Source organism: Bipolaris victoriae, assembly GCF_000527765.1.
Source record: "Bipolaris victoriae FI3 unplaced genomic scaffold scaffold_64, whole genome shotgun sequence".
NCBI lineage: Eukaryota > Fungi > Ascomycota > Dothideomycetes > Pleosporales > Pleosporaceae > Bipolaris > Bipolaris victoriae.
In genome coordinates this window covers 88,174-109,300 of record NW_014575328.1, presented here as the reverse complement: position 1 = coordinate 109,300, position 21,127 = coordinate 88,174, and the positions used below count along the sequence as shown (strand labels likewise).

The following is a 21,127-nucleotide window of genomic DNA, read 5'->3' as shown; positions in this document are numbered from 1 at the left end:
CTGACATCAGCAACACCATGTCAGAGAATCATCGATGTATTTTACGATCATGCTCGTGAGTCATGTAGGGTATCATGTAGCGAGAAACTCGATTAGTATCTGACAAGCAAGATGTATCCTAGATCTGCTTATGTGGCCCATTCCCGCCTCGATCAGATGTTGGATTTAACCTTGATTGGATATGAATTTCTTAAGATAGAAGCTCCTTTCGGTCACCGACATACACTGCCGCAGCGGCATGCTTACGGCCCATCAGGCTGGATTACGGACAGGATTGGGGCTGAGACGTTGTGGAACCAAGTTAAAAGTGCCGATCCTCGCCCCTTGCAATCAAGGTGTTGCCTGTTGCCTTTTTTCACTGAAAATATCTAGGCAGACTTCGATACCCGAAAGAGCCAACAACAATGCTTCCTTGAGTGAAGAAAAGACATACGATGGGGTGGTCGAACAGCCTCGCGCTAGCCCCAATATAGTTTAACCTATCCCATCTCTAGCGCCCTTGGACGATATACTCCGCTACTCTTCTCCGCGGGCGCTGATGCTTTTCCGCGTTTACATCACCAACCTTCCACCGCAACCCAGTAAAGAATCTCCAACCTGGTGACTTGTAAAGCACAGGAAAATAACTCACCAAATGTCTCAATGCGTCCTCCCACTGAGGCAAACTCTGCACATCACGGCCTCCTATCCGGCAAGTCGGATACTTTTCCGCCGCAGCATCTCGGTAACATCAACATCACAGCAACTATATAACAAAGTAAAGGCACAACACAACAGCACCAGATCAAAGACGCCAATCCAAAACACTATTCAAGCACGTCAATTAACTACTACACCACCCACAATGTCTGCCGCACCTCCTACAACCCAAGACCAGGCAAATTCCAAGGACTGGTCTGCATCCCAATACCTAAAGTTCAACAACGAGCGCACCCGCCCCGTCTACGACCTCATCACCCAAATCATCCCTCACATCACCTCGCCCAACCCCCGCATCTACGACCTAGGCTGCGGCCCAGGAAACAGCACTCGCGTGCTGACCTCCTCCTTCCCCTCCGCCCACGTGACAGGCATGGACTCCTCCCCGGACATGCTGCGCCGCGCCAACGACGAATTCCGCACCTCCGCCTCCCACGTAGATTTCGTGCCCGGCGACATATCCAACTTTGAAGTAGCGCAAAACACCGATCTCGTCTTTAGCAACGCAGTCTTCCACTGGCTGCGCTCTCCGCTCCGCATCCCCGCTCTACAACGCCTTTTCGCGTCCTTGAAATCCGGCGCGGTACTCGCGTTCCAAATGCCAGATAACTACCATGAACCGTCTCACGCGCTCATGCGCGATATCGCTTTACTCCCCTCGCAACCTTGGTCTTCTTACTTTGCAGACGCACACGTGGGCGAGCTGGGCGATGAACACCGGCCCGACCTCGATCCTATCGAGCGGCCCCCAGAGTTCTACAATGCCTTTGTCGAAAATGCAAGCTTGGTTAATATCTGGCGCACGAATTATCACCACGTGCTCGCTGATGCCCCCGCGATTGTAGAGTGGGTCAAGGGAACGGGGTTGCTGCCGTATTTAAATCGCATCGAGGATGAAGGGGCTAAAGCGGCGTTTCTCAAGGAATACGAGAGAAGGCTTGAAGAGGCGTATCCGAAGTTGAAGGATGGAAAGGTTATACTGGTTTACCCCCGCTTTTTCGTTCTTGTTGTGCGCAAGTAGATGGATAGCGGGGGAGGAATGGGGTGCATGGATATAAAGTAGAGATTTATATTACATTATTACGTATCAACGAATTCTAAGCACAGCGAACCCAAGAAAAAGAACTCAAATGTAAAAGATGAGCAAGAAGTGTTGTTATCATCGGGATAATTGCTCAAGTAAAAAGCTTTCATCTATGTATCAACAGTTGGGGGAAACGAGGGAAAAACACAAAAAGTTTGAGTACTACGCTTTTCCGTGGCTTTCCCCTCTTCACTCGCAACACGATGCTCAACACTTCCCCCAACCCCAATTGCCCTCCCCCCCCCTGTTTCGCATACCCTTCTACCCCTTTCCTCCAAGCTGGATAAGCCTTTCTTTTGTTCAAGCGCCGCCAGCAAAAAAAACGTATGTTTGTACGTTTTGAATTTACCCAGAAAAAACTCCTATACCAATGCTACAAAAACTCTCTCTCCCTTCGAAAGTAAAAGAGGCGTGCCGCAAAAGATGCAACACGGACACAGACACACAATGGACACAGAGAGATCAACACACGCACGATGCAACCGAATGCAATCAAAAAGAAAAAAAGAACAAGTCATCATCAAACTTTGTACCAAAAAAACCAATGCATAAAAGAGGATTTCTGGCGCCAGTCTAGATGTTCATGACGTAGACTGTGGGGGGACCAGGGGGTATAGAATAGTATCGCCGCTCAGTTGAGTATGCTTTTTCGCTCAAAGCCGTAAAATAAAGGTGGAGAGAACCAACGCCCACGTACTCCGGGTAGGAAGCTTTAAAGAGAAGTCATTGAGTCTTATCCGGCACCTGCTGTGCCGACTTGTGTGTGTTTTTGGAAGCCCGGCGGGCGGTAGCTGTTCCGGTGGGGCGAAGCAGTCCGGTGGCTGTTTGTTGATGCTTGTGGGCTTGGCCCGTAGCCAGCGTTGGGTTGGCCTCTATCAGGCCCTGGGGCTGGGCTGTGTTGATTGCGAACCTGGCCGCCTGCTCCTGCGATTGGGCGGACGGCCTCGCCTGCTTGGACCGAGGGATTGTTATCTGCTGTAGTGATCTGAGGTGCATTGCGTTGGTCCTTTCTTGACGCTGTGCCGTTTTGGTCTCTTGGTGCTTGGTTAGGAGCGGCGATTGGATTCTTTCCACGCTGCTCCCACTGGCGCATAATCTCTTTTGCGCTCATATCCGATGTTTCATCGCTTAGCAGTTCCATAATTTCTGGAGGTACCTGCATGGAGTTAGAAAGGCGGAATGGCCGGGCAGCTAGAGCTACTTACCTCGGAAAACTCGTCATTGTTCTCAATGAGATCAAACACCACCTTAACCGCGCCTTGGTCTACACTCTTCACCTCTCTATCGTTACTCTCGCGCAGAATGTTGGGTGCCATGACAGTGGCAATGTTCCAGGTATCCATCTTGTTACCCGTCTCCTCGTCGACAGTGTGGAAGGACGAGACCCAGTTCAGGAAGCAAAACAGTACCTCCATGGTATCGCGATGGGCCTTGGGTAGTAAGCAGAGCACGAGGTGTAATACCTTCTTTCTTTGAGCTTCATCTTCGATGTCTATTCGAGTTAGTGAGTGTTAGAATATACTCCTAGCGCCAGTACTTACCATTGGCTACCATGAACAATCTGTACAACTTCAATGTCAGGACAGGCTCTGGCATTAGTCGAAGGAAGCGCTTCAGAAGATTCGCGAGAATGACCGGGTTCTTGTTATTCAGGTCAACCTTTTGCACTCCATTGGCATCAATCTCCTCCTCAAGCTCGCGCAGAGCCTTGAGGTTGCCGTTCTTTCGGAACACACCCTCGATAGACATGTCCATGTTTCGCATCGCAGTGATGCAGTCTTGTAGTAAAGCTGGGACCTTGAGAGCACCTGGTCCAACACCCTCTGTGCACTCATCACCAAACTTTTCCACCAGATATTCGAGAGACTGTCTAAACGTCGCCTTGTCCGAAACGGGCTTCTCGACGGCGCTGTTGACGTTCTTCTTTGGTTTGGCCTTGTCGCCTTTGAAAGCTTTACCAAACCCAATTTTGCCCCAAAAGTTGTTCTTTTTCGATTCAATCAGGTCGAGCAGTTCGCCTTGGTTGTACTGGCTGTCATCAAGCAAGAGTCCGAGCTGAAGGACAGCCAGACCTTTGAGCTTGAAATACTCTAATGGCGAAAGCTCCGAAAAGTATGTTCGCGAGCGGCCTTCACTCATTTGCTGTAGTTCTTGACCACCGGAAAAGTCTCGGCGATGGCCGGTCTGCAGTCTGCCTTGCTCGCCTTGACCGAGTAGCGCACTGCCACCAGCACGGAAAGCATTGGGTCGCTGTTCTCGCTGCTGTTCCAGGGCAGCCATACGCGCAATGTCGTCCAAGGCAAGGGAATTGACGGCGAGGGTCACAGCATCAGTTTCGTTTCCTTGACCCTCTTGGACAATGTGCATTCCACCCCTTAATTGACCCTCGCCGCCAGCTGAATCAAGTCCTTCGGGACCGTCAATGATGCGCGACGCACGTGCACGCTTCATGGTGTTGGAGAGGTGCTTGTCGAGACGCGTCGACCTAAGACGCTTGATGTCCGACATTGATTGTTCGTAGGCGGCATTTTGGCTGACCTGGCTTTCTGCGGTCGGGGTTCCACCATAGGATTTGGAGCGTGTGTCTGATCGCAAGTGGGCCGGTTGGGAATCCGCATCGGCGTCTCCCAGACGGTGGCCTTGTGAAGAGTCATAGCCGGCTAGGTTGGGGTCATCTACAAGTCATTAGTGGGACGAACGTAATCTCGATAGCGGCTCCAGAAATCTGAGTCGAGGTGTCAAGATGAGTGGTGACGAGGTGGTCGGTCGCGGAGAGGCTTTTCTTACCTGAGGTGTGAGGCAATGCGCCGCTCGAACGCAGAGTAGCCATGAGGCGGGCATGCGCCACATTTAGTAGATGAACGTACTGGCGCAGTTTGGTGACTTGCTCGAATCCCTTTTCCGCGTCCGCACTCGCGGCAGCGCAAGCGGGACAGAGGATGCTTCGCTTGGATTGAATCCAATAAGCATTGCGAGGGTCATGTCGGAGGTCAGCGTTGCAGCCACGGCAGACCATGCAACTGTAGTTGAACGACATGTTGTTTAGGTGGAGACATTTGTCTTCGACCTGGGCGTCGCAGATGGGACACGCGTCAGCCCATCTTGGGACCAGACGCGCAGACTCGGCCGCCTGATCTTTTTGGGACTCTTCCTCTAGTCGTGCGTCAAGAGAATTAACTTGGGTGAGAAAGTTGGTCAGGCCAGTAGAGGTGCGGGTTTCGCGCTCTAATTTTAGAGCTCCCTGCAGACAAATACGGATCAGGAGCTTCAGATAGTGGGCGAGACCAGTCACCAGGGACAGCAATTCTTGGGTCACACCCAGCCGACGTACACCGGTACCCTGGGACTGGGTAAGGAGCGCGAAAAAAGCAACCACCTTCTTACAGAGAAGTTTTGATTCGCGCGAGTATGTCAGACCTTTCGGGGTTCGGACGACCAATTGCGAGTCGAGCGTGTCGGCAGCAGCAAATAGCAACTCGATGTGGACAATAAACTTTTTCGCTGCCATGACGCCGTCTACGTAGGCTCCGTTGCTCACGTGGAGAAGCATGTCGGAGATGCACGTGGCCGACTTCTCCTCAAAAGCCGACAAGGTCTTCCAGATCCAGTTGACCTTTGCTTCAATTTCCTCCTCTTGTTGGCGCACAGTCTCTCGCACTTCATCCGTGGCATCTTTATCGGCCTCGTGGAGATGCTCAATGACAGGCTGACCGGTGGAGTGGAGTCGCACGTTCCAGTACTTGTGGATCATGTAGCATTCCGGATGCCAATGCTGATTCTGGCCGTTTCTGAAAATCTCGACAAACTGCTTGAGGATGGACGTCTGGCAGCCATTGCAACGCTGGGCAAATTTGGTTGAGTAGTGGTAGTGGCAATAGACACTGCCCTCGTGCTCGTAGTAGCTGTCGGACGCGCCAAAGACGGTGGGGCAGACGGAGCAGGTGAAATGCTCAATGTGGTATTTGCGGTCGAGCGCAGTAATGTAGGAGCCACGCAGAGCCTGTCCGCACTCGAAGCAGAGCAAGTCGAGTCGGCGAAAATAGTCGGTCTCGCACAGCGGGTACTGACCAGGGGGCTTTTCGGGGACGGGGAAGAATTTAGATGCGACAATCTTGTTGCAGTCCTGCGGGGACGGTCAGTCAATGCGTTGGGGGGAGTGAGTTGTGGATAGTGGTTGTGAGTATGCGAGACGGGCGAGTCCACGGTTAGGTAGCATGACGGCGACTACGTAATGCGCTGTTGATTTGGGAGGGGGGAACAAAACGAAACGGGCGTCTTACATGACAGGTGAAGCATTCGAGGTGGTAAGTGTCGCCCAAGGCTCGCACAAATTGGCCGGTCAGGCCTTCTCCGCACTTTCCACAAATCTTGCCGCTGCGCTTGGGTTTGGAGACGGGCTGGTTCTGGTCGCCGGGGTCGGTGGCAGAGCGCGAGGGATAGCCCATGCCGTGGGGCGCGAGCGAGGTGGACGACGAGGCGCCGTCGTCTGTGGCGCGGCGCATGAGGCCGTTGGAGTGGGGATCATTGTTGTGCTGGTGGTGGGCGCCCTGGTTGTCCATCGGAGGCGGTCCCTCCGCTGGTGTGCCCATGTCCGGTTACGCCAGTTTCGAGGATGGGCAGTATGCAGCGTCGGGAGGGAGACGAGATCTTGGCAGGAGCCGAGGGGTCAAAGGGGGTGGGTGAGTTGGAGGCGGTGACGGTCAGGGGCTTGGACGACGACGGTACGTGTCGCGACGAGTGCAGTGGGCGACGAGAGTGCGTGAGAGGTGGGGGGTATATGGGGTGTGGGGAGTGCGAGGCGGTGATTGTGGGCTGGGAGGGCAGGTGACTGGCGGCAGCAGGGCGGCGCTGGAGGGCAGTCGGGCGGGTGGATCGTGGGATGCGCAGCGTCTAGCAACGGGCAGGGCGTGGCAGTCGGGAGGAGATTATGTACAATGGGCGTGGCGGAGAGGTGGACGGCGACATGCGGCCGCAGCGGGATGGGAGGGAGGCGGCGTGCGGTGGGATTAGGTTGGCCGGGGGTGGTTGTGTAGAGGAGGACCCAAGACCCTGAGCGATTGGGTGAAACGCAGTATGTAGGCAGGGCGGGCGGGCGATGGAAGCAGGCAGACGAGCGCAGGCAGATGTGAGGCTGCAGACGGGGCAATGGTGGTGATGGTGTTGGAGGAGGAGGAGGAGGGGGGGGAGAGGAAGGGAGTGGGTGGCAGGATGGGAGGGGGTGGTGGTGGTGTTGTTGGAGTGGGTGGACGTTCCTGTTGTCGCTGAGGCCGCCAGAGAGCTTGTCGAGCGAGAGAGGAGAGGCATGGCGGCCGTGGAGAGAGGGGACGCTAGCCCGATTGGGGCCCGGCTTGATTGGGATATTGGGATCCACGCCGGCAGCAGCACCGGCGCCAGAGGGTTTCGAGGGCTCTCGAGGGGCACAGTATCGCTATGTACGGCTATGTAAGTCTATGTAAGTATCTGTGCAAGTGCGCCGCTATTAATATAGGCTATATGCACGTAAAGGTACATGCGTCTACGCCCGTGATACGAGCTGTGTTATTGCGACTTGTGTCGTCTGCACACACTCACACACATTCACATATGCACACATACACATACTTACGTACACACGCACCCCACAGCCAAAAGGATGGCAAGCGTCATTGTCGAGGGTCGAACCGGGGGGCCAGGGCAGGCTATTCCTGGCACATGGCGCACTGCAAGCCTGTTCTGCGCCTCTGCAGGCGAACCAGCAGCGCGCAGGGCGGGGAAGGCCGTGACAATACGCCCGAGCATGCCATGGCCTAGTCCCAAATTCACGCCTTGGCACAAGCCCGCTAAACACCAACGCGACTCGCTCACACCTCTTTGACCTTTGGCACTGCTACCACCGCCCTGCCTTCACCGCTAACACCACCGCCCTCCCCCGACTCCCTCCCATCGCAACAACAACAACAACAACAACCCCCATCACCACCACCACCATGGAAGGAGACGGCGAGCACAACGCCCCCCAGAGGCCCGAGCCGCCCGTCTTCAAAGCACCCAGGCTCGTCTCGCGCCCCAAGCCACCAGTTCAGCAAGAGGAAGAAATGGGCTCCGAGATCAAGCTCGGCGACTTCGAAGACGTCCATGCCCTCTCCGTCTCAGAGGCCCGCGCCGTCGTCACCGCCGTTCACGAGGCGCGCAAGAAGAAGGACCCCGAGAACAACCCGCTGCGCGACCGCATCTACAACGATAGCATGTGAGTCTAAGCTTCATGCCATACAGTCACCACGACTGACCCTGCACCAGCACAATCACCCAGTTCCTCGACTACCTCGACAACTTTGCCCGCTACAAGGAAGAAGACAGCCTGCACTCCATCGCCGCCCTCTTTGACGCTCACCCCGAAATCTCCGTCGTCGAAAAGGCACTGCTGGGTAAGGAAATGTCTAGATCAAAGCCGTTGATGGGAGCTGCTGACAGCCCCGCTAGGAACCCTTACCCCCGATACCGCCGAGGAAGCCACTACCCTCATCCCTTCCCTTAAGATGGACGAGGACGAGCTGCAGCTAATTCTCGATGAACTGAACAAGATGCGTGAGTTGGAAAAGATCAAGAACACCGTTACGGGCACCTGAAGCTGACTTCTCGGACAGAGGATCGACTTCGATAATGCTCCGACTAATCGACTGCCACGACCAACCAAACAAACACCTTGTACCCACTAACGATTACCAAAACGACCTTCAAACATGCTCTTGGCCTCGCGCATGGTTGACCCTGCCACTCAAAATCTAGGCGAGCAATGACCAAGACATGATGACTACAGCATAAAAATGGGCCCATTGACGGCCTCCACTTCACATGTACCAACACCATCCTCCCAACACCAAGGGACTTATCTAAAAATAGTTGCGCAGCCATTGGATTACTCACATGTTTTGACGCCATCAAATTCAGAACAGCCTCCTTGCTCGTATAACTCGTTTCCCCACTTATCACCGGTCCATGTCATGTACTTGTCTACGCACTGGCAGCCCCTTGGCCAAGATTGACAAACCGAGACAGGGCGCAGCCACTCATGTACATATCTGCGTACCATCCAAGTATCCACCTTGGCCTTCCAAATCTTAAATAGATACCAATCACGTGCTTTCTTTGCCCACTTGCAAAGTACTCGTGTTCAGATGATTCTGCACTAACTGCAGTCTGATATCACCTGGAATTAACCATTTTACTTCCCAGTCATACATGAACCATCAGTCCGACTTACTCCTGGTTTGGAAACATGATAATTGAACAGTAATGAATTTGCAGTGCGGATAACTGGCAATGTTTATCCTCCAATGACACCTTTTACGCCAGCAGCAGAAACCCTCAGCGCACATCTACCTTCTCCCTTATAATCCCCGGGTAGCTACGCACAATCTCCGTATACTCAATCGGCTTGCTTTTATCCACCGGCACCCTTGCCTCCGTACCAACCAACGTGACATTCACCGCTCCATCTTTCAGCTTCGTGATTCTCTTACCAGCATCCTACTCGTATCAGCACAACCTCCACCACCTGAAATAAAGAAAGAGAAGGGGAGAAACTCACGTCCAACACCCACCACCTCAACGCCCGCTCAAGAAACGGCACCACAATCTCCTCATTCAACCCCCGCAACGTCCCATTATTCACACACTCAACCAGCACCCCCGTCAAACTCGTCGTCCCCACCATCTCCTTCCCCTCCCCTCTCTCAACCTCATCCCGCCGCACACCAGGCATAAGCACCATCCAGCTCCCGACATCCCTCTCCCCCAGCTCAAACTGCACCCGGAACGTGCCCCTCCCCATCCTCCCTCTCACCCTCGTTTCAACAACCCAATCCGTATACACACCCCCACTCCTCTCCAACAACCCCCCAAACAAACTACTCTGCTGCACCACAACCGGCACAACCGCCATCTCGCGCACCCTCCCCGCATACAATTTCGCCACCACGGCTTCCACATGCGCAGCGAACGACTCGTCCGAAGCAAACTTCCAGCGTTGCGTCTCCGGGTACGCGTAGCCTAGCACGGCAGTGTCGCGGCACTCGTGCGTGGTCCAGAAGCTGTCTGGGGTGCGGCGGAAGGGCAGGAGCGGGGTGGATGCGTCGATGAGTGCGTTGTCTGGGAGGAAAAGGTTGGAGTTTGTGGAGATGTTTGAGGGGAGCATTACGGTGGCGGGGTGGGAGAGGGTGTAGAGCGTGAAGAGGCGGTCGACGTTTCTGCTCCTTCGTCCCCAATTAGCCATGTCTTTTTTCTGCTTGAAGTATGGGGGTTTCATGTAGGGAAGGGGGTTTTTTTTGCGGAGAAAGGAGAGACGCACGCATGATGCAATGTGAATAATGGGTCAAACGCTGAATATTCCAATGGCCACATGTGGCCCCAGTACGGTGAGTCGCGTAGATAGCCCCCGCCGATGACGCCGTGGATCCAGCCGTGGGCGTCTTCGAGGGCAGAGGAGAAGCGCGAGAAGGTGCTTGAGCGGAAGGCGATGCCCACTTGAGCGATGAGGTTGTTGGATTGGTTTTTAAAGGCTGAAGCGAAGAGTTGGGGCTGCGAGGGCGAGAAGGGGTCGTCTGAGGCGGGCCAGCGGATGGTTGAGTTTATCTTGCGCCACTGTCGTACTGTTAGTTTTCAATTTGTATGGAGGATGTAAACGTACTTTGCCGTGGAAGCCGGTGGGTAGAGGGTGGAATTTGTATGAGAATAATGGGTTGTCCATTACTAGCAGTTCACCCCTTAGATCTGTGATTGTGATTGTAGGGGATAAAAACACGTCAGGAACTGGGCCGAGTTTGGTGCCTTGAGCCCAGTCCCAGTATGGGATCCGGAACTCACGGGCGGCAGTGAGGTAGCGTTGAGATTGATATGCTGGCGCGTTTGCAGCGATGTCGTGGACGTGGTTGGAAACGACTTGCTATGCACAGTCAGCGTCCATCTGTTGGTACACCTTGTAAAGAGACCAAAAGATAAGAGACTCACCTCGAACAGAGCGAGATACGGTCGATGCCATCCCAAGAATAACTCGTTATCGTGCGGACAGTAGCCTACCTTGCCAATCTTCTCTGGTAACCCAGGCACGTCTCCCCATGTCTTGTATGGTCTTCCGTGGATGGCTGCAACAAAAGGTCAGCCTTGGGTCCCCATACCGTAACAATCATACCTACACGCCAGACCGTAGAAGGAAAACGGATCGCTCTGATCAGCATGATGCAGACTATCCAATGCCAAAATGTACAGACTCCATTGATCGGGGTAGTTTTCCATCAAATCCCTAATCTCGCGGCGCATGTAGACATTTCCTAGGTTCTGTCAGTATGCCACTCTCCATAGACATCCACATGTCATTACCGTTATCATCCCGTGAAGTAGCACCAGTGACTACATTCATCTCAGACTGCCGTCTCACATAGCCCCCCTCATCCACCAGCGCCGTACACGCCATGCTCGAACCAAGCACCGAAAGCGAAAGTCGTAAGATCCAAAATCCACGCATCGTAATCAAGAAAGAACCGTAGAGAGTCGTGTGTGTGTTATCAACTGGAGATAAGTCAGCGCGGATACACAGCTATTCATTACCCCCAACCCATATCCGTGAAATACAAAATCAGCACGTTAGTACCCCTGACTAACTCACTACGTGGCGTAGACAAGCAGTTTGCAAATCCGTGACGTGTAGACACTACTCCCACCAACCCAGTAGTAAATGTCCTCTAGACAGACCCACGTCCAACTCCCCCCACACAACCATCCTTACCATCAAGCCAACGCCCCCGCGCCACCCCATCCCATCACTACATCGAACGCAAACGCACCAGCCGCTATGGCTTTCCTCCTCCTCCTACAATCGCCTTTCGCCAAACAGAGCAGACACACCACTTACCCTCTGCCACCCACACCAACTCTCTCCGTAACGATCTCTCCACGCACCTTTCAAAAGGCGTTCGTATCCGCGCCGTCCGGGTATCAGCGAAGCGCAAGCGTCACGAAGTGCAAACGTACAGCAGTGCTATTCCGATTGCAACGCGAAAACGACCGAAAAGAAACACGCAAGCGCTGAGGCGTTGGTGGAAGGAAGGGTAGGGAAGGGGGGGGGTTAGTAGGTTTGGCGATGGTGGGTTAGGACTGTTGCTTGGTGCTTTTCTTGGTGGGTGGTTCCCGTTAGGTGTGGGGATACGGGTGTATGTGGTACAAGGGGGCTTTTTTTTTCAGGGGAGAGGTTGTGGAACTTGGGATGGGGGGGGTGGGTTGAGGGATACGCGGACTAAGGGGTTTTTTGGCTGTTGGATGGGGACGGGGGCGGTGATTTGATTTTGTTGAATGTTTTGAGGTTAGAGTCTTGTTGGCATTTGTCGTAGTCGGGAATTCGTTGGCTTAGAGGAAGAAAACGAGGGGTGCGTCATGAGAGAAGACTGCTAGAGTTAGTGTTGTACAAGGGATTTGGAAGTATTCCTAGTAAGATGATTTGGTTGTAGCGACGTGTCTGGTAGAGAACACGTGCTCGTAATAGGAACAATCAGATACTGTTATGGGAGCTGCTATCTTCAGTCTCCGACGTTTGTTTTTCATTGCCGTGCTGTTCTTACCTGGTGAGGCATTGATTCGCTTCGATTGATCTTCACGACTGGGACACGAAAAAGAACAGGTATACTATATTTATGGTATCTGATCTCCATCAAAAGATGCTCAAAAGGTCCGTCGTACAACTATGAGATGCCGAGAAAAGAGACCACCCGTACATGAGCGCATGGAAAGATGCCTTGACTAGGAAAAATACCGTGATGGAAAAAATGAGTCGTCTGATTTGGATTAGCGTCATGAAATTCGTTAAAAGCGTACCGAATGCGGTTTCGGCGCAACCATAGCACAGCCTTAAATATCGTTGTAACCAAGCAGCCGCTTATCCAGGTTCATGTCCGCAACCGCCCAAGCCCAAGCACGACCAGCTTCGCCACACCATAGGGCTGATGGATCATCAGACTTCTCAAGCATGCCATCCTTTGCCATGGACTTGATTTCGTGGCCGGTGGTATAAGTCATAAAGTGTTCAAACTGTTTGCCATCCAACGCAAGAGCATTTCCTGTGATGCCGTGGCAGATACAAGGCTCCTTTGTTAGAAGACCTCGTTCCCAGATACATTCTCTCGCCTTGGCAACAACTCTGTCAATCCGGTCATGGAGTCCAGGGAAATATTTTCGGATTGAGAGAAGCGAAGTAACGACACCAGGCGCTCCATGGCAAACTTGTACGAGCCTATCGCGCCCCGGTGGCAGCGATGACGGAAAGTTTCCACTTTCGTACTGATAACTCAGCAAGGCGCCTAGCTCGGCATCCAGTTTGGGTGCCCATGCAGGATCAGTGAGGACAATCTGTGTAATGATGCCGATGGCCCCGTGAACAGCACCAACGTACGCCTTGCCGTGCCATTTCCAAGGACGCGGGCTATCCATGATGTTTTCGATAATTTCATCCGCGGTGTCCTCGATGAGTTCGGTGATTTCCTTGTTGTCGGTAAAGGCCTTGCGGACCAGTCGGAGAAGGTACAGGTAACCTGCACGGCCATAGAGCCACTCGTTGGAAGTACCGTCCTCAAGCATGACTGCCGCGTGATCACAGAGTTCCTTGACAGTGTCTGGGTCTTTTGCTGTAATGGCGTACAGCGCAAGAAGCGACATGATGTCGTTTGAGACGCCGCATTTCTTGGGAGATGGTGGCGGGAATTCCTTGATGTGAGTCTGGGCCTGTTCAATGTAGGCTGCCGACCAAGTATTCAAGGGATAGCCGTCCAGTTTCAAGTCCGGGTAGAGGTCGTGCAAGGCATAGAAGAGGAAGGCAACCGAGATGGGACCATAGTACAAGCCTCCGCCTGGGGGGATGTGGTGCGGAGGGTAGTCGGTGATCAGCCGGTCCAAAGACGCTAGTAGCTGTTTGTGAGGGTCTCGTCGCGCGAGCGGTGCATCGTTCCGGAAATAGCGGGGTATTGAAGGCGGCGTTGCTTTTTCCGCAGTAGCAGCAGACGGAGCACCTTCGTCAGACATGGCGACAATGGATTCGGAATTAGATGAGGCAAGTTCTTTGTTGGAAATGAAACGGGCAAATGCTGGCGCAAGTTCAGGATTGCTGCGACTGATCCATTTGCAGCAACGCCTTTCACGCGTACGTAGCGTAGCGGCCCAAGCGTGACGTCAGTGGGGTCCGCAATACTATTCCATGATTGGCCTTGCACCACGTCAAATCTGCCAACCCCCGGCGAACAACCCACTATCTTCCATGGAATTTTGCATCTTCTCATCTTTCCTTTCGGTCCGATTCATTCTACGTATGGCATTTCTCTTCTTAACGTGTTCACGACATTTTTCATCCATGTCGGATACGTGTACGGCGGCAGTGGTGAATGAGGGGTTGCATCTCTTCCATCTCACCCAACATGCCGACTACGGTACCTACGCACGTGTGCTGTTCAGATGACTGCCCGAAAAATCATATGATCATACCCATCTTTCCATTTTCATCTCTTGCTACATATCTAGTGTACAGGTCATTACAGTGCGTTGCTGGGGTATACTCTGCTTTCTCAACTGCAGTTCGTCCGTAATCAACATCATTGCATCCGCCTCATTTCATAAAATAGTCCAAAAGGTAAAACGCTCTATCAATTCGCGGAGTGACCAGGCCACGGCAGCGGCTCCGCTGGAAGTTCTGCGAATCGTCCCATCGAGTCACGTCGCCGAAACTGGGGTAGAATCTCTCGACTGTCCAGTTGTGGGGGTTCGCGTGTTTCCATCGTATCAGCTCTGTATAACTCCGCCACCTTCTTTTGAAATTGTGACGATGCTTTGCCTGGAAAAATATTAGATTCTTTGGTACCTGACATTGCGACGTGGGATAACATACTCGAGAGCTGTGGTGTCATGTCACCGCCAACATATGGCGAGGGATATGCTGGCGCTTTGTACACTTTTGTAAGTTTACGTTTGCGAATAAAAAACAAGATGGCTAGCAAGAGAGTGCAGAGGATGACGGAACCGAGAACTGCGCCGACAATTGCTGCTACTGGCACTGAACTCCCACGACTTGGCATTGATGGTGCTGCAGTAAACGTCCCTGTCACGTGCTCTGTGACTGTCCGGTATGGTGGCTCCGCAAGGCTGACAGTAAATCTCGATTCATATGATGGACTCGCGGTAACTGACGAAGCTGTTCCCGTAATTGGGGTCATTGAGGAAGATGGAGTCGGTTTTGTGATTGAAGAAACCGTGGTCTTGGATGGGCTAGCGATACTGCTCGAGATATCATTCGAAGCTATGCCATGTCAGTTGAAACTCCCAAATCAACAGCACATCCACTTGCATTGGCCTGGAGTGAGGTCCTGATCCGCTGGACAAGTACTACCTGGCATGCAAGGATCCATGGTGCAGCAACCACGAAATCCATTACACACGTAGTAGACACCGCCTGCCGGGCAATCACCCACACGAGGTAAAAGTATCGATGCCATTGCTAGACTTTGGGATTTTGGATCGTCGAGTTACAGTGATGTCGTCGAGGACGACGAGATATGAGTATATCATGGTGGCCATGGCTACGCCTCACAGGCATGTTTGCAGCAGTTAGTGAGCACAGCACAGAGGCAGTGCTGCTGCCAGCCGGCGCGCGTGCGCAAACAAAGCAGCGCAGAGCAAGGGCGTGCCTTGGCTTGACTCCTGATCGGACCCGAAACGCCATTCCTGATGCGGATACTTGATCAAAGAAACTACCAGGCTATTCCCTGCGCACTTGTTGTGTTGCTGCAGGAACTTCAAAAAGTATTCTATTATAGTATGCAGCCTCGTTGTTGGGGTGTTATTATGGGGTCAAAGACGTCTTTAGATCAAATCTCCACACCTTCGCTTCATGCACCAATCGAACGGAGTCTTGTAATCTCCAAAGGCTGTCTAGACCTGGCGCATGGGTCTGGCCAACTTACATGAGATGTATTGCACTTCAGCGGCCTCAAATTTGGGACGATGCGACGTGTCACTAGAGCGCTGTAGTTAGTGGACTTGCTCTAGAGCCAAACGCCGGCAACCTTGGTGCGTTCGTTCCGCTCCCGCAAATAACCTACTTGGCGATCGCCCCATAACAGGAAATTCGTATCGTCATGTCAAGTCTGCTACAGCTGTGTCATGCGAATGAACGCACTGGTGTTATTCTAGGCTCAAGACATATGTCTGCAACTACAGTGAAGTAGCACGCGTCAGTGTAGTGAGATGGAGAGTACATCAAGTGTGTCGTGGACGCCAATATGATTCAAGCGCCTCTTTTGTTGAACAACTGTCTTATTTCCCTTCTGAACCTTTTTCGACATGTTGTTTGGCAAGGTTGGACATCACCGCTTTGCTACGCGGATGCATTGACAGCATATACAAGTCGTACAGTACTGCGTTACTAGTCGCTTTTTTCTACCTATCAGGCATCATAGCGACTAAGTACTGCCAGTGCCAACATCGGCAAAGCGATGATGAAGCTTCCAGCGCCAAATGCTACCTCCCAACTGCCCCAGAAAAATCTTCCTCCAATTACTATGGAAGGGAGGAGAATACTTAGAAATGCAATGCCGGATTTCACAGGGCACCACGCAGTCTCAACGTATAAGCCAGTTAGTTCTAGATATCTATTCTGGAATCGGAACTCGTCAACTGGGAAATAGATGCTCCTAGTGATATTGATGTTAGTTGGATCTCATGGCATGTGTATCAAATACTTGCCTATATCGATGGATAAAGCGATGGCTATTCAAGCCACTAAGTATTCTTTGAGACTTTGCACCGGCTGGATTTCGGAAGTAGCAAGAAAGGAAAGGCGCAGTTTGAATCCAATTTATATGATCATTGACCCAATCCCATTCTTCGAAAGGACAGCTTGAATCATCAGAGTCTTCTGAAGTGTGGGTTGGACAGTCAACGTTGCAGTGATTGTATTCCCCATCCTTATCGCGATAGCAGTGTTCCGGAAAATCGTTCGAATAGGAATATGCTATTAGTTTAATAGCTTTCATCGCATTTTTCTGTTGCTCAGTGTAGCTCTTGTGCAAGCCGTCTAAGTCTATCGGTTGAACAAAGGCTAGGAACCTTTCTGAGTCACGGCAAATCAACCGGAACTATATCTAATATTAGCACGACCAAGCACGCTACAGGACGGTAAGAACATACTGTAACGGGCTTGAGTCTCCTAAATTTTCGGAATGGAAGGAAAATCTGGGAGAGGCCAAGTTGTTTATGATACTTCTTCTGTAACAAGTCGAAGATTTCATCCTCATTGTCCTCAACATCGGTGATTGGAATGTCCACAGCCCAGGTTTTGAAGCTTTCAGAGTTCTCAGAACCCCATAGCAAGAATACACAGCTTGCACCGTCTTTCTTCTCAGCTTCTTCCTGAAAGTAAACGGAGATGGGGTCTTTGGGCAATTCGGACGGTTTTGATAAAGCGGGCTTTAATACACCTTCTTGCATCGTCTGTTGCCTTCTTCTTTCCTTAGCTCTCTTCAGACAACGACGTCGAACATATTGGAACCCAGTTTCTGTCACTGCAATTGTTTCTGAGTTTCTAATGCAGGCTCTTTCTGGTCGCGATGGAAGGTTTACTAGCGGTGACGACATAGTAAATCAAGGTTGGTGAAGACAGTTGTAGATGAAAGAAATTCTTGCATTTTTGGAGTATTGCAAGATACAGCAAATTATACAAATGAACTTCAAGCAAATTTGCTCTCTAAGGCCGCTACTTTTGTGCCAGCGCAGCGGATCCAGGCAGAAGCACTGCCCGTTTGTGGCGGAGTAAGGCTGAATTCGCCATAATCTACATGTAGCGCATTGATTGGTTGATCCATTTTCCTGTTATTTCTATTCTATCAACTTGGGTGGTATATGTATGTCACAACTGGAGTGGAGGATTTCTCCATGACGACGGCCGCATGAAAAGTGACCTTTAGGCGCCATGTCAGAAGGTGAGCAATGATCTCCGCGGGGCGAGGATCGCGAGGCTGGCTTCACGCCAAGAACAGAGCCGCACACTTTGTAACAACCATTTTCCTTACGTATTCATTTTTCTAAAATATCTGTTTGAAAATAAATAAAAAAAAGCATTTATAAAATGCTAGACGAAAAAGAAACCTTACCGTTCTCAAAGCACGCCCTTCGATTTCCTAACTCCAGAGGGATACTCCTTAGGACAGATCACATTCCAATGTTGAATCAGTCCTGCAGCCATTGCTCGCTGTCTAGACGTCATCAATCCACCTGTAACCACATTATACAATTTCCGTGCGATCACACCCTCATCCCCTAACGCCATATTGACGTACTCCTGCGACGCCGTACTCAGGAACGCAGCCTTCAGCGCCTTACCTAACTGATCAGAAGGCACCTTCGCCACCTTGTTCTCATCAGCCTCATCGTGATGAATGCCCTTCCAAGCCCAGAACGGGCTCCGGAGCGCAATGATCTTTGGTACGAAACATGCCATGTCCCAGTCGACGATGCCAGTGATCTTGACCGATGTGCGGCTGTTGACTTCCACCATGACGTTGCGCGCGAAAAGGTCGCCATGCATCAGGTGGAAGCGGTCGCCGAGCCAGCCCATATCGTCGATTACGTGAATGATCTCGATGATGCTGAACCAGAGTGACTCTTTGAAGCCATCGGTTGGGCCGATCAGGGATTCGTACCTCATCCAGCGGTTGCAGCAGTCGATCAGGAATTGGCATGGCGTCTGTTGCGGCGCCTCACGCTTCTCAACGGTGTTGAGGTTCGGTTTGTTATACGTGAATTCCTTAGTGGGAATGAGGATTTGATCCAGCTTGATCTCTGAGCTGGGCGAAGTGATGTTGTTGAAGGAAATTTGACCGGCTGCTGGGGAGGTGATGGACGCGATGGTCTCTACGATGCGAGTCAGTTGGCGAACCGCTGACGCCTTTTGATCAAGGTTCAATTCATGCCAAACCCTCATAAGGCTTTCACCTGGCACGAAGCTCTGCAGCATGTATGGCCGACGGAGGGCGTTGATATCTGTGACGTCGAACTCTTTGATAGTAGGAATAGGCACCGCGAGGCGCTGACCTAGAACACAAAGAGTTGCTACATCTTGGTGTATATCGCTCCTTATGAGGCTTCCCGATGGACCGTTCAAGTCAAACCACGACTCCACCGGAATCCTTAACGCGAAAGTTAGTGGCTTGGGCGGTGAACCAAGCAGTCTTATGATTCGGGGACTGTAGGTTGAATCGTTCTTCTGTGCGTGAATCCTGGGCGTCACAGATACCCCAATGACCATGTTATATGAGCCTTGTCCAAGACGTCGAATAATAGGCCGCTTAATCTCTGTGGGAGGGAATAGGTTGGCTAACAGATGCATGATCTTAGCTTTGAGTTCGGCAATTTTCTCGCCATCATGGTAGTATCCCCCATCTGGCCCGTAGATGTTGCCCTCTGCAAAGAAGTCCAAGTGGATGTCTTCTTTTTGGAAGCTGTCATGTCTATCGGTGCTCTGAGAATCCATTGACAGGCCATCTACGCCCCTTTCGATCTCGAACAAGACCATGGTTTGGCAAAGGTTCGTGGCTACCATGGTGGATATCCCTGGATTGTCGTAGTCTTTAAATTTATCTTGTGAGTTTCTGATGTATCGATGATCCAAATTGTTGGTGCGTTTCTTCGGAGAAATACAATATGTGAGTTTTATAGTTCCTGAGTGCAACATAGTGAATCTAGCACTAGATGTTGTGTATGCACTGCCCTCAATATATATATGCACAATGCGCCAAAAGCTCTACAACTATATTGGTGAATTGTCTGAATACTGTATTTCGGTCGATATACAAGATTTGAAGTACTGTCAATGTCTCACAATGTCCACTTGTGGAGTGATTGGCACACACCATCCATTAGAAGGTGATTTGTACAAGAGTAGATACAATGGTTGCTCGGCACATATCATCTCATTTGCAGCATATAGCAGCATATCGTGCATTCCAGATCATATATCACCTGATCAAGTCAATTTGAGACTTGCAATACTATGCTGCAGCGGAGTTTGCCTTACCACAAAGTCACATGATGAACCTACTATACATTTGGGAAACGATTGTTTACGCGAAAAAAATCGTTATTCGTGTTACTAAAAGATAGATAGTTCTCCTTACTCTAGTAGCGCACTATCCTACTTTCACTCAAAAATTTGCTGAGTGATTATGACTTCCGTGGGTGAACGTTCACCTGAACACATTTGAAATTCTGGAAAGACACCGCAGAAGGGACATCTCTGTCCCAATTAAGAGAAGTGTTGACCATTTTATAGTCATAGCGATAGAGAATATGTCCAAGAGAAATGCAGAGTGTCTGGTATGCCATTTCCTTTCCGATGCAGCCTCTAGTTCCTGAAAGAAAGGGCTTGCAAGCTTCCCTGTTGTCATGTTCAAACAGGGTACCCGGTCCATTGTCAAACCATCGATCGGGCCTGAAGGACAATGGTTCGGCCCAATACTCGAGCATCCTTTGCATGGAGAAGACTTTGGCGGAGACTGTCGTGCCTTTTGGAATGTACATGCCGTTGATCTCTATTCCAGGACATGTTCGGTCGGCAAAGCGGGTATTGATCGGCGGCATCAACCTAAGCGTCTCATAAATTACACTTGGGAGGTAGCGGAGCTTTGCGAGGCCATCCGCAGTGATGGACTCTTGGTTGGGAAAGGCGTTTCGGAGTTCTGACTGTACAGCAGCCATATATTGTGGGTTACGGAGAAGCTGATAAAATGCACCAGTCATCGTCATGGCCGACGTTCCATAATCAGCGAGGCTTCAATCAGTTAACCATCACTCGCTGGTGAGATATTAGATTACTGACAACAAGATGGAGGAGTTTTGAATCAGTTCATTGTCGCTCAGATGGAATCCCGTCTGTGCACAATGGGGAAGAGGTAGTCGTATAAACCATATAATGCTATGACCGTGTTCGTATTGTTGATAAAATAACCGATCATGACTAGATCCAAGTTAGTGATCAGAAGCAGAGCATATCCGGAATTTGTAGACATTGAATTTCTGACTTCTTCCATTTCCTGTCAGTATATCGCCGAAGCTCAGATCTGAAACAAGATCCCATGTACTCTCAGAAACAACCTCGCCGATATTCGTTGCCTGGCCTGGCTTTTCGACAATCTTGTGCAGTCGACCAACCAAGCCTTGCACATGGTGTTGGATTAACGCTTCTTAATCTTTAAGAGCATTTGGGGTAAACGCTGGTCGAATGCCTTTTTTTCAGCTTCTTGTGCAGCTCTTTGTCATGTATTGTAATGATGTTTTTCCCGA

The 21,127-nt window shown here is 51.2% G+C and overlaps 11 protein-coding genes across 11 annotated transcripts; 4 read left to right on the top strand and 7 right to left on the bottom strand.

Annotated features, from left to right (window-relative positions):
- Nucleotides 1-844: 844 nt before the first annotated feature.
- COCVIDRAFT_17573 (hypothetical protein) lies at nt 845-1,720 on the top strand (the record flags this gene model as incomplete). The annotated part of the gene is made up of 1 exon (XM_014699253.1): nt 845-1,720. One exon carries the CDS (start codon nt 845-847, stop codon nt 1,718-1,720), a length of 876 nt encoding a protein of 291 aa, XP_014554739.1.
- A 796-nt stretch (nt 1,721-2,516) lies between these two features.
- Nucleotides 2,517-6,372, bottom strand: COCVIDRAFT_104143 (hypothetical protein; the record flags this gene model as incomplete). Its single annotated transcript, XM_014699301.1, has 5 exons — nt 2,517-2,939; nt 2,989-3,275; nt 3,325-4,458; nt 4,571-5,906; nt 6,064-6,372. The coding sequence occupies 5 exons, from the start codon at nt 6,370-6,372 to the stop codon at nt 2,517-2,519; spliced, it is 3,489 nt and encodes a 1,162-aa protein (XP_014554787.1).
- Nucleotides 6,373-6,574: 202 nt separating this feature from the next.
- Nucleotides 6,575-6,793, top strand: COCVIDRAFT_104138 (hypothetical protein; the record flags this gene model as incomplete). The annotated part of the gene is made up of 1 exon (XM_014699300.1): nt 6,575-6,793. A coding segment is annotated over one exon (219 nt), but the record flags the coding sequence as incomplete, so codon positions are not given.
- A 956-nt stretch (nt 6,794-7,749) lies between these two features.
- Nucleotides 7,750-8,388, top strand: COCVIDRAFT_28219 (hypothetical protein; the record flags this gene model as incomplete). The annotated part of the gene is made up of 3 exons (XM_014699299.1): nt 7,750-8,009; nt 8,060-8,187; nt 8,243-8,388. The coding sequence occupies 3 exons, from the start codon at nt 7,750-7,752 to the stop codon at nt 8,386-8,388; spliced, it is 534 nt and encodes a 177-aa protein (XP_014554785.1).
- A 739-nt stretch (nt 8,389-9,127) lies between these two features.
- Nucleotides 9,128-11,177, bottom strand: COCVIDRAFT_39395 (hypothetical protein; the record flags this gene model as incomplete). The annotated part of the gene is made up of 7 exons (XM_014699298.1): nt 9,128-9,289; nt 9,351-10,008; nt 10,110-10,402; nt 10,449-10,703; nt 10,769-10,902; nt 10,954-11,088; nt 11,138-11,177. The coding sequence occupies 7 exons, from the start codon at nt 11,175-11,177 to the stop codon at nt 9,128-9,130; spliced, it is 1,677 nt and encodes a 558-aa protein (XP_014554784.1).
- A 722-nt stretch (nt 11,178-11,899) lies between these two features.
- Nucleotides 11,900-12,097, top strand: COCVIDRAFT_104034 (hypothetical protein; the record flags this gene model as incomplete). Its single annotated transcript, XM_014699297.1, has 1 exon — nt 11,900-12,097. A coding segment is annotated over one exon (198 nt), but the record flags the coding sequence as incomplete, so codon positions are not given.
- Nucleotides 12,098-12,658: 561 nt separating this feature from the next.
- Nucleotides 12,659-13,825, bottom strand: COCVIDRAFT_39394 (hypothetical protein; the record flags this gene model as incomplete). The annotated part of the gene is made up of 1 exon (XM_014699296.1): nt 12,659-13,825. The coding sequence occupies one exon, from the start codon at nt 13,823-13,825 to the stop codon at nt 12,659-12,661; it is 1,167 nt and encodes a 388-aa protein (XP_014554782.1).
- A 614-nt stretch (nt 13,826-14,439) lies between these two features.
- On the bottom strand, nt 14,440-15,367 carry COCVIDRAFT_17568 (hypothetical protein; the record flags this gene model as incomplete). Its single annotated transcript, XM_014699252.1, has 3 exons — nt 14,440-14,627; nt 14,682-15,089; nt 15,262-15,367. 3 exons carry the CDS (start codon nt 15,365-15,367, stop codon nt 14,440-14,442), a joined length of 702 nt encoding a protein of 233 aa, XP_014554738.1.
- Nucleotides 15,368-16,235: 868 nt separating this feature from the next.
- On the bottom strand, nt 16,236-17,425 carry COCVIDRAFT_39392 (hypothetical protein; the record flags this gene model as incomplete). The annotated part of the gene is made up of 3 exons (XM_014699295.1): nt 16,236-16,482; nt 16,535-16,926; nt 16,979-17,425. The coding sequence occupies 3 exons, from the start codon at nt 17,423-17,425 to the stop codon at nt 16,236-16,238; spliced, it is 1,086 nt and encodes a 361-aa protein (XP_014554781.1).
- Nucleotides 17,426-17,945: 520 nt separating this feature from the next.
- Nucleotides 17,946-19,319, bottom strand: COCVIDRAFT_104100 (hypothetical protein; the record flags this gene model as incomplete). Its single annotated transcript, XM_014699294.1, has 1 exon — nt 17,946-19,319. The coding sequence occupies one exon, from the start codon at nt 19,317-19,319 to the stop codon at nt 17,946-17,948; it is 1,374 nt and encodes a 457-aa protein (XP_014554780.1).
- A 689-nt stretch (nt 19,320-20,008) lies between these two features.
- COCVIDRAFT_28214 (hypothetical protein) lies at nt 20,009-20,590 on the bottom strand (the record flags this gene model as incomplete). Its single annotated transcript, XM_014699293.1, has 1 exon — nt 20,009-20,590. One exon carries the CDS (start codon nt 20,588-20,590, stop codon nt 20,009-20,011), a length of 582 nt encoding a protein of 193 aa, XP_014554779.1.
- Between the last annotated feature and the right edge of the window lie 537 nt (nt 20,591-21,127).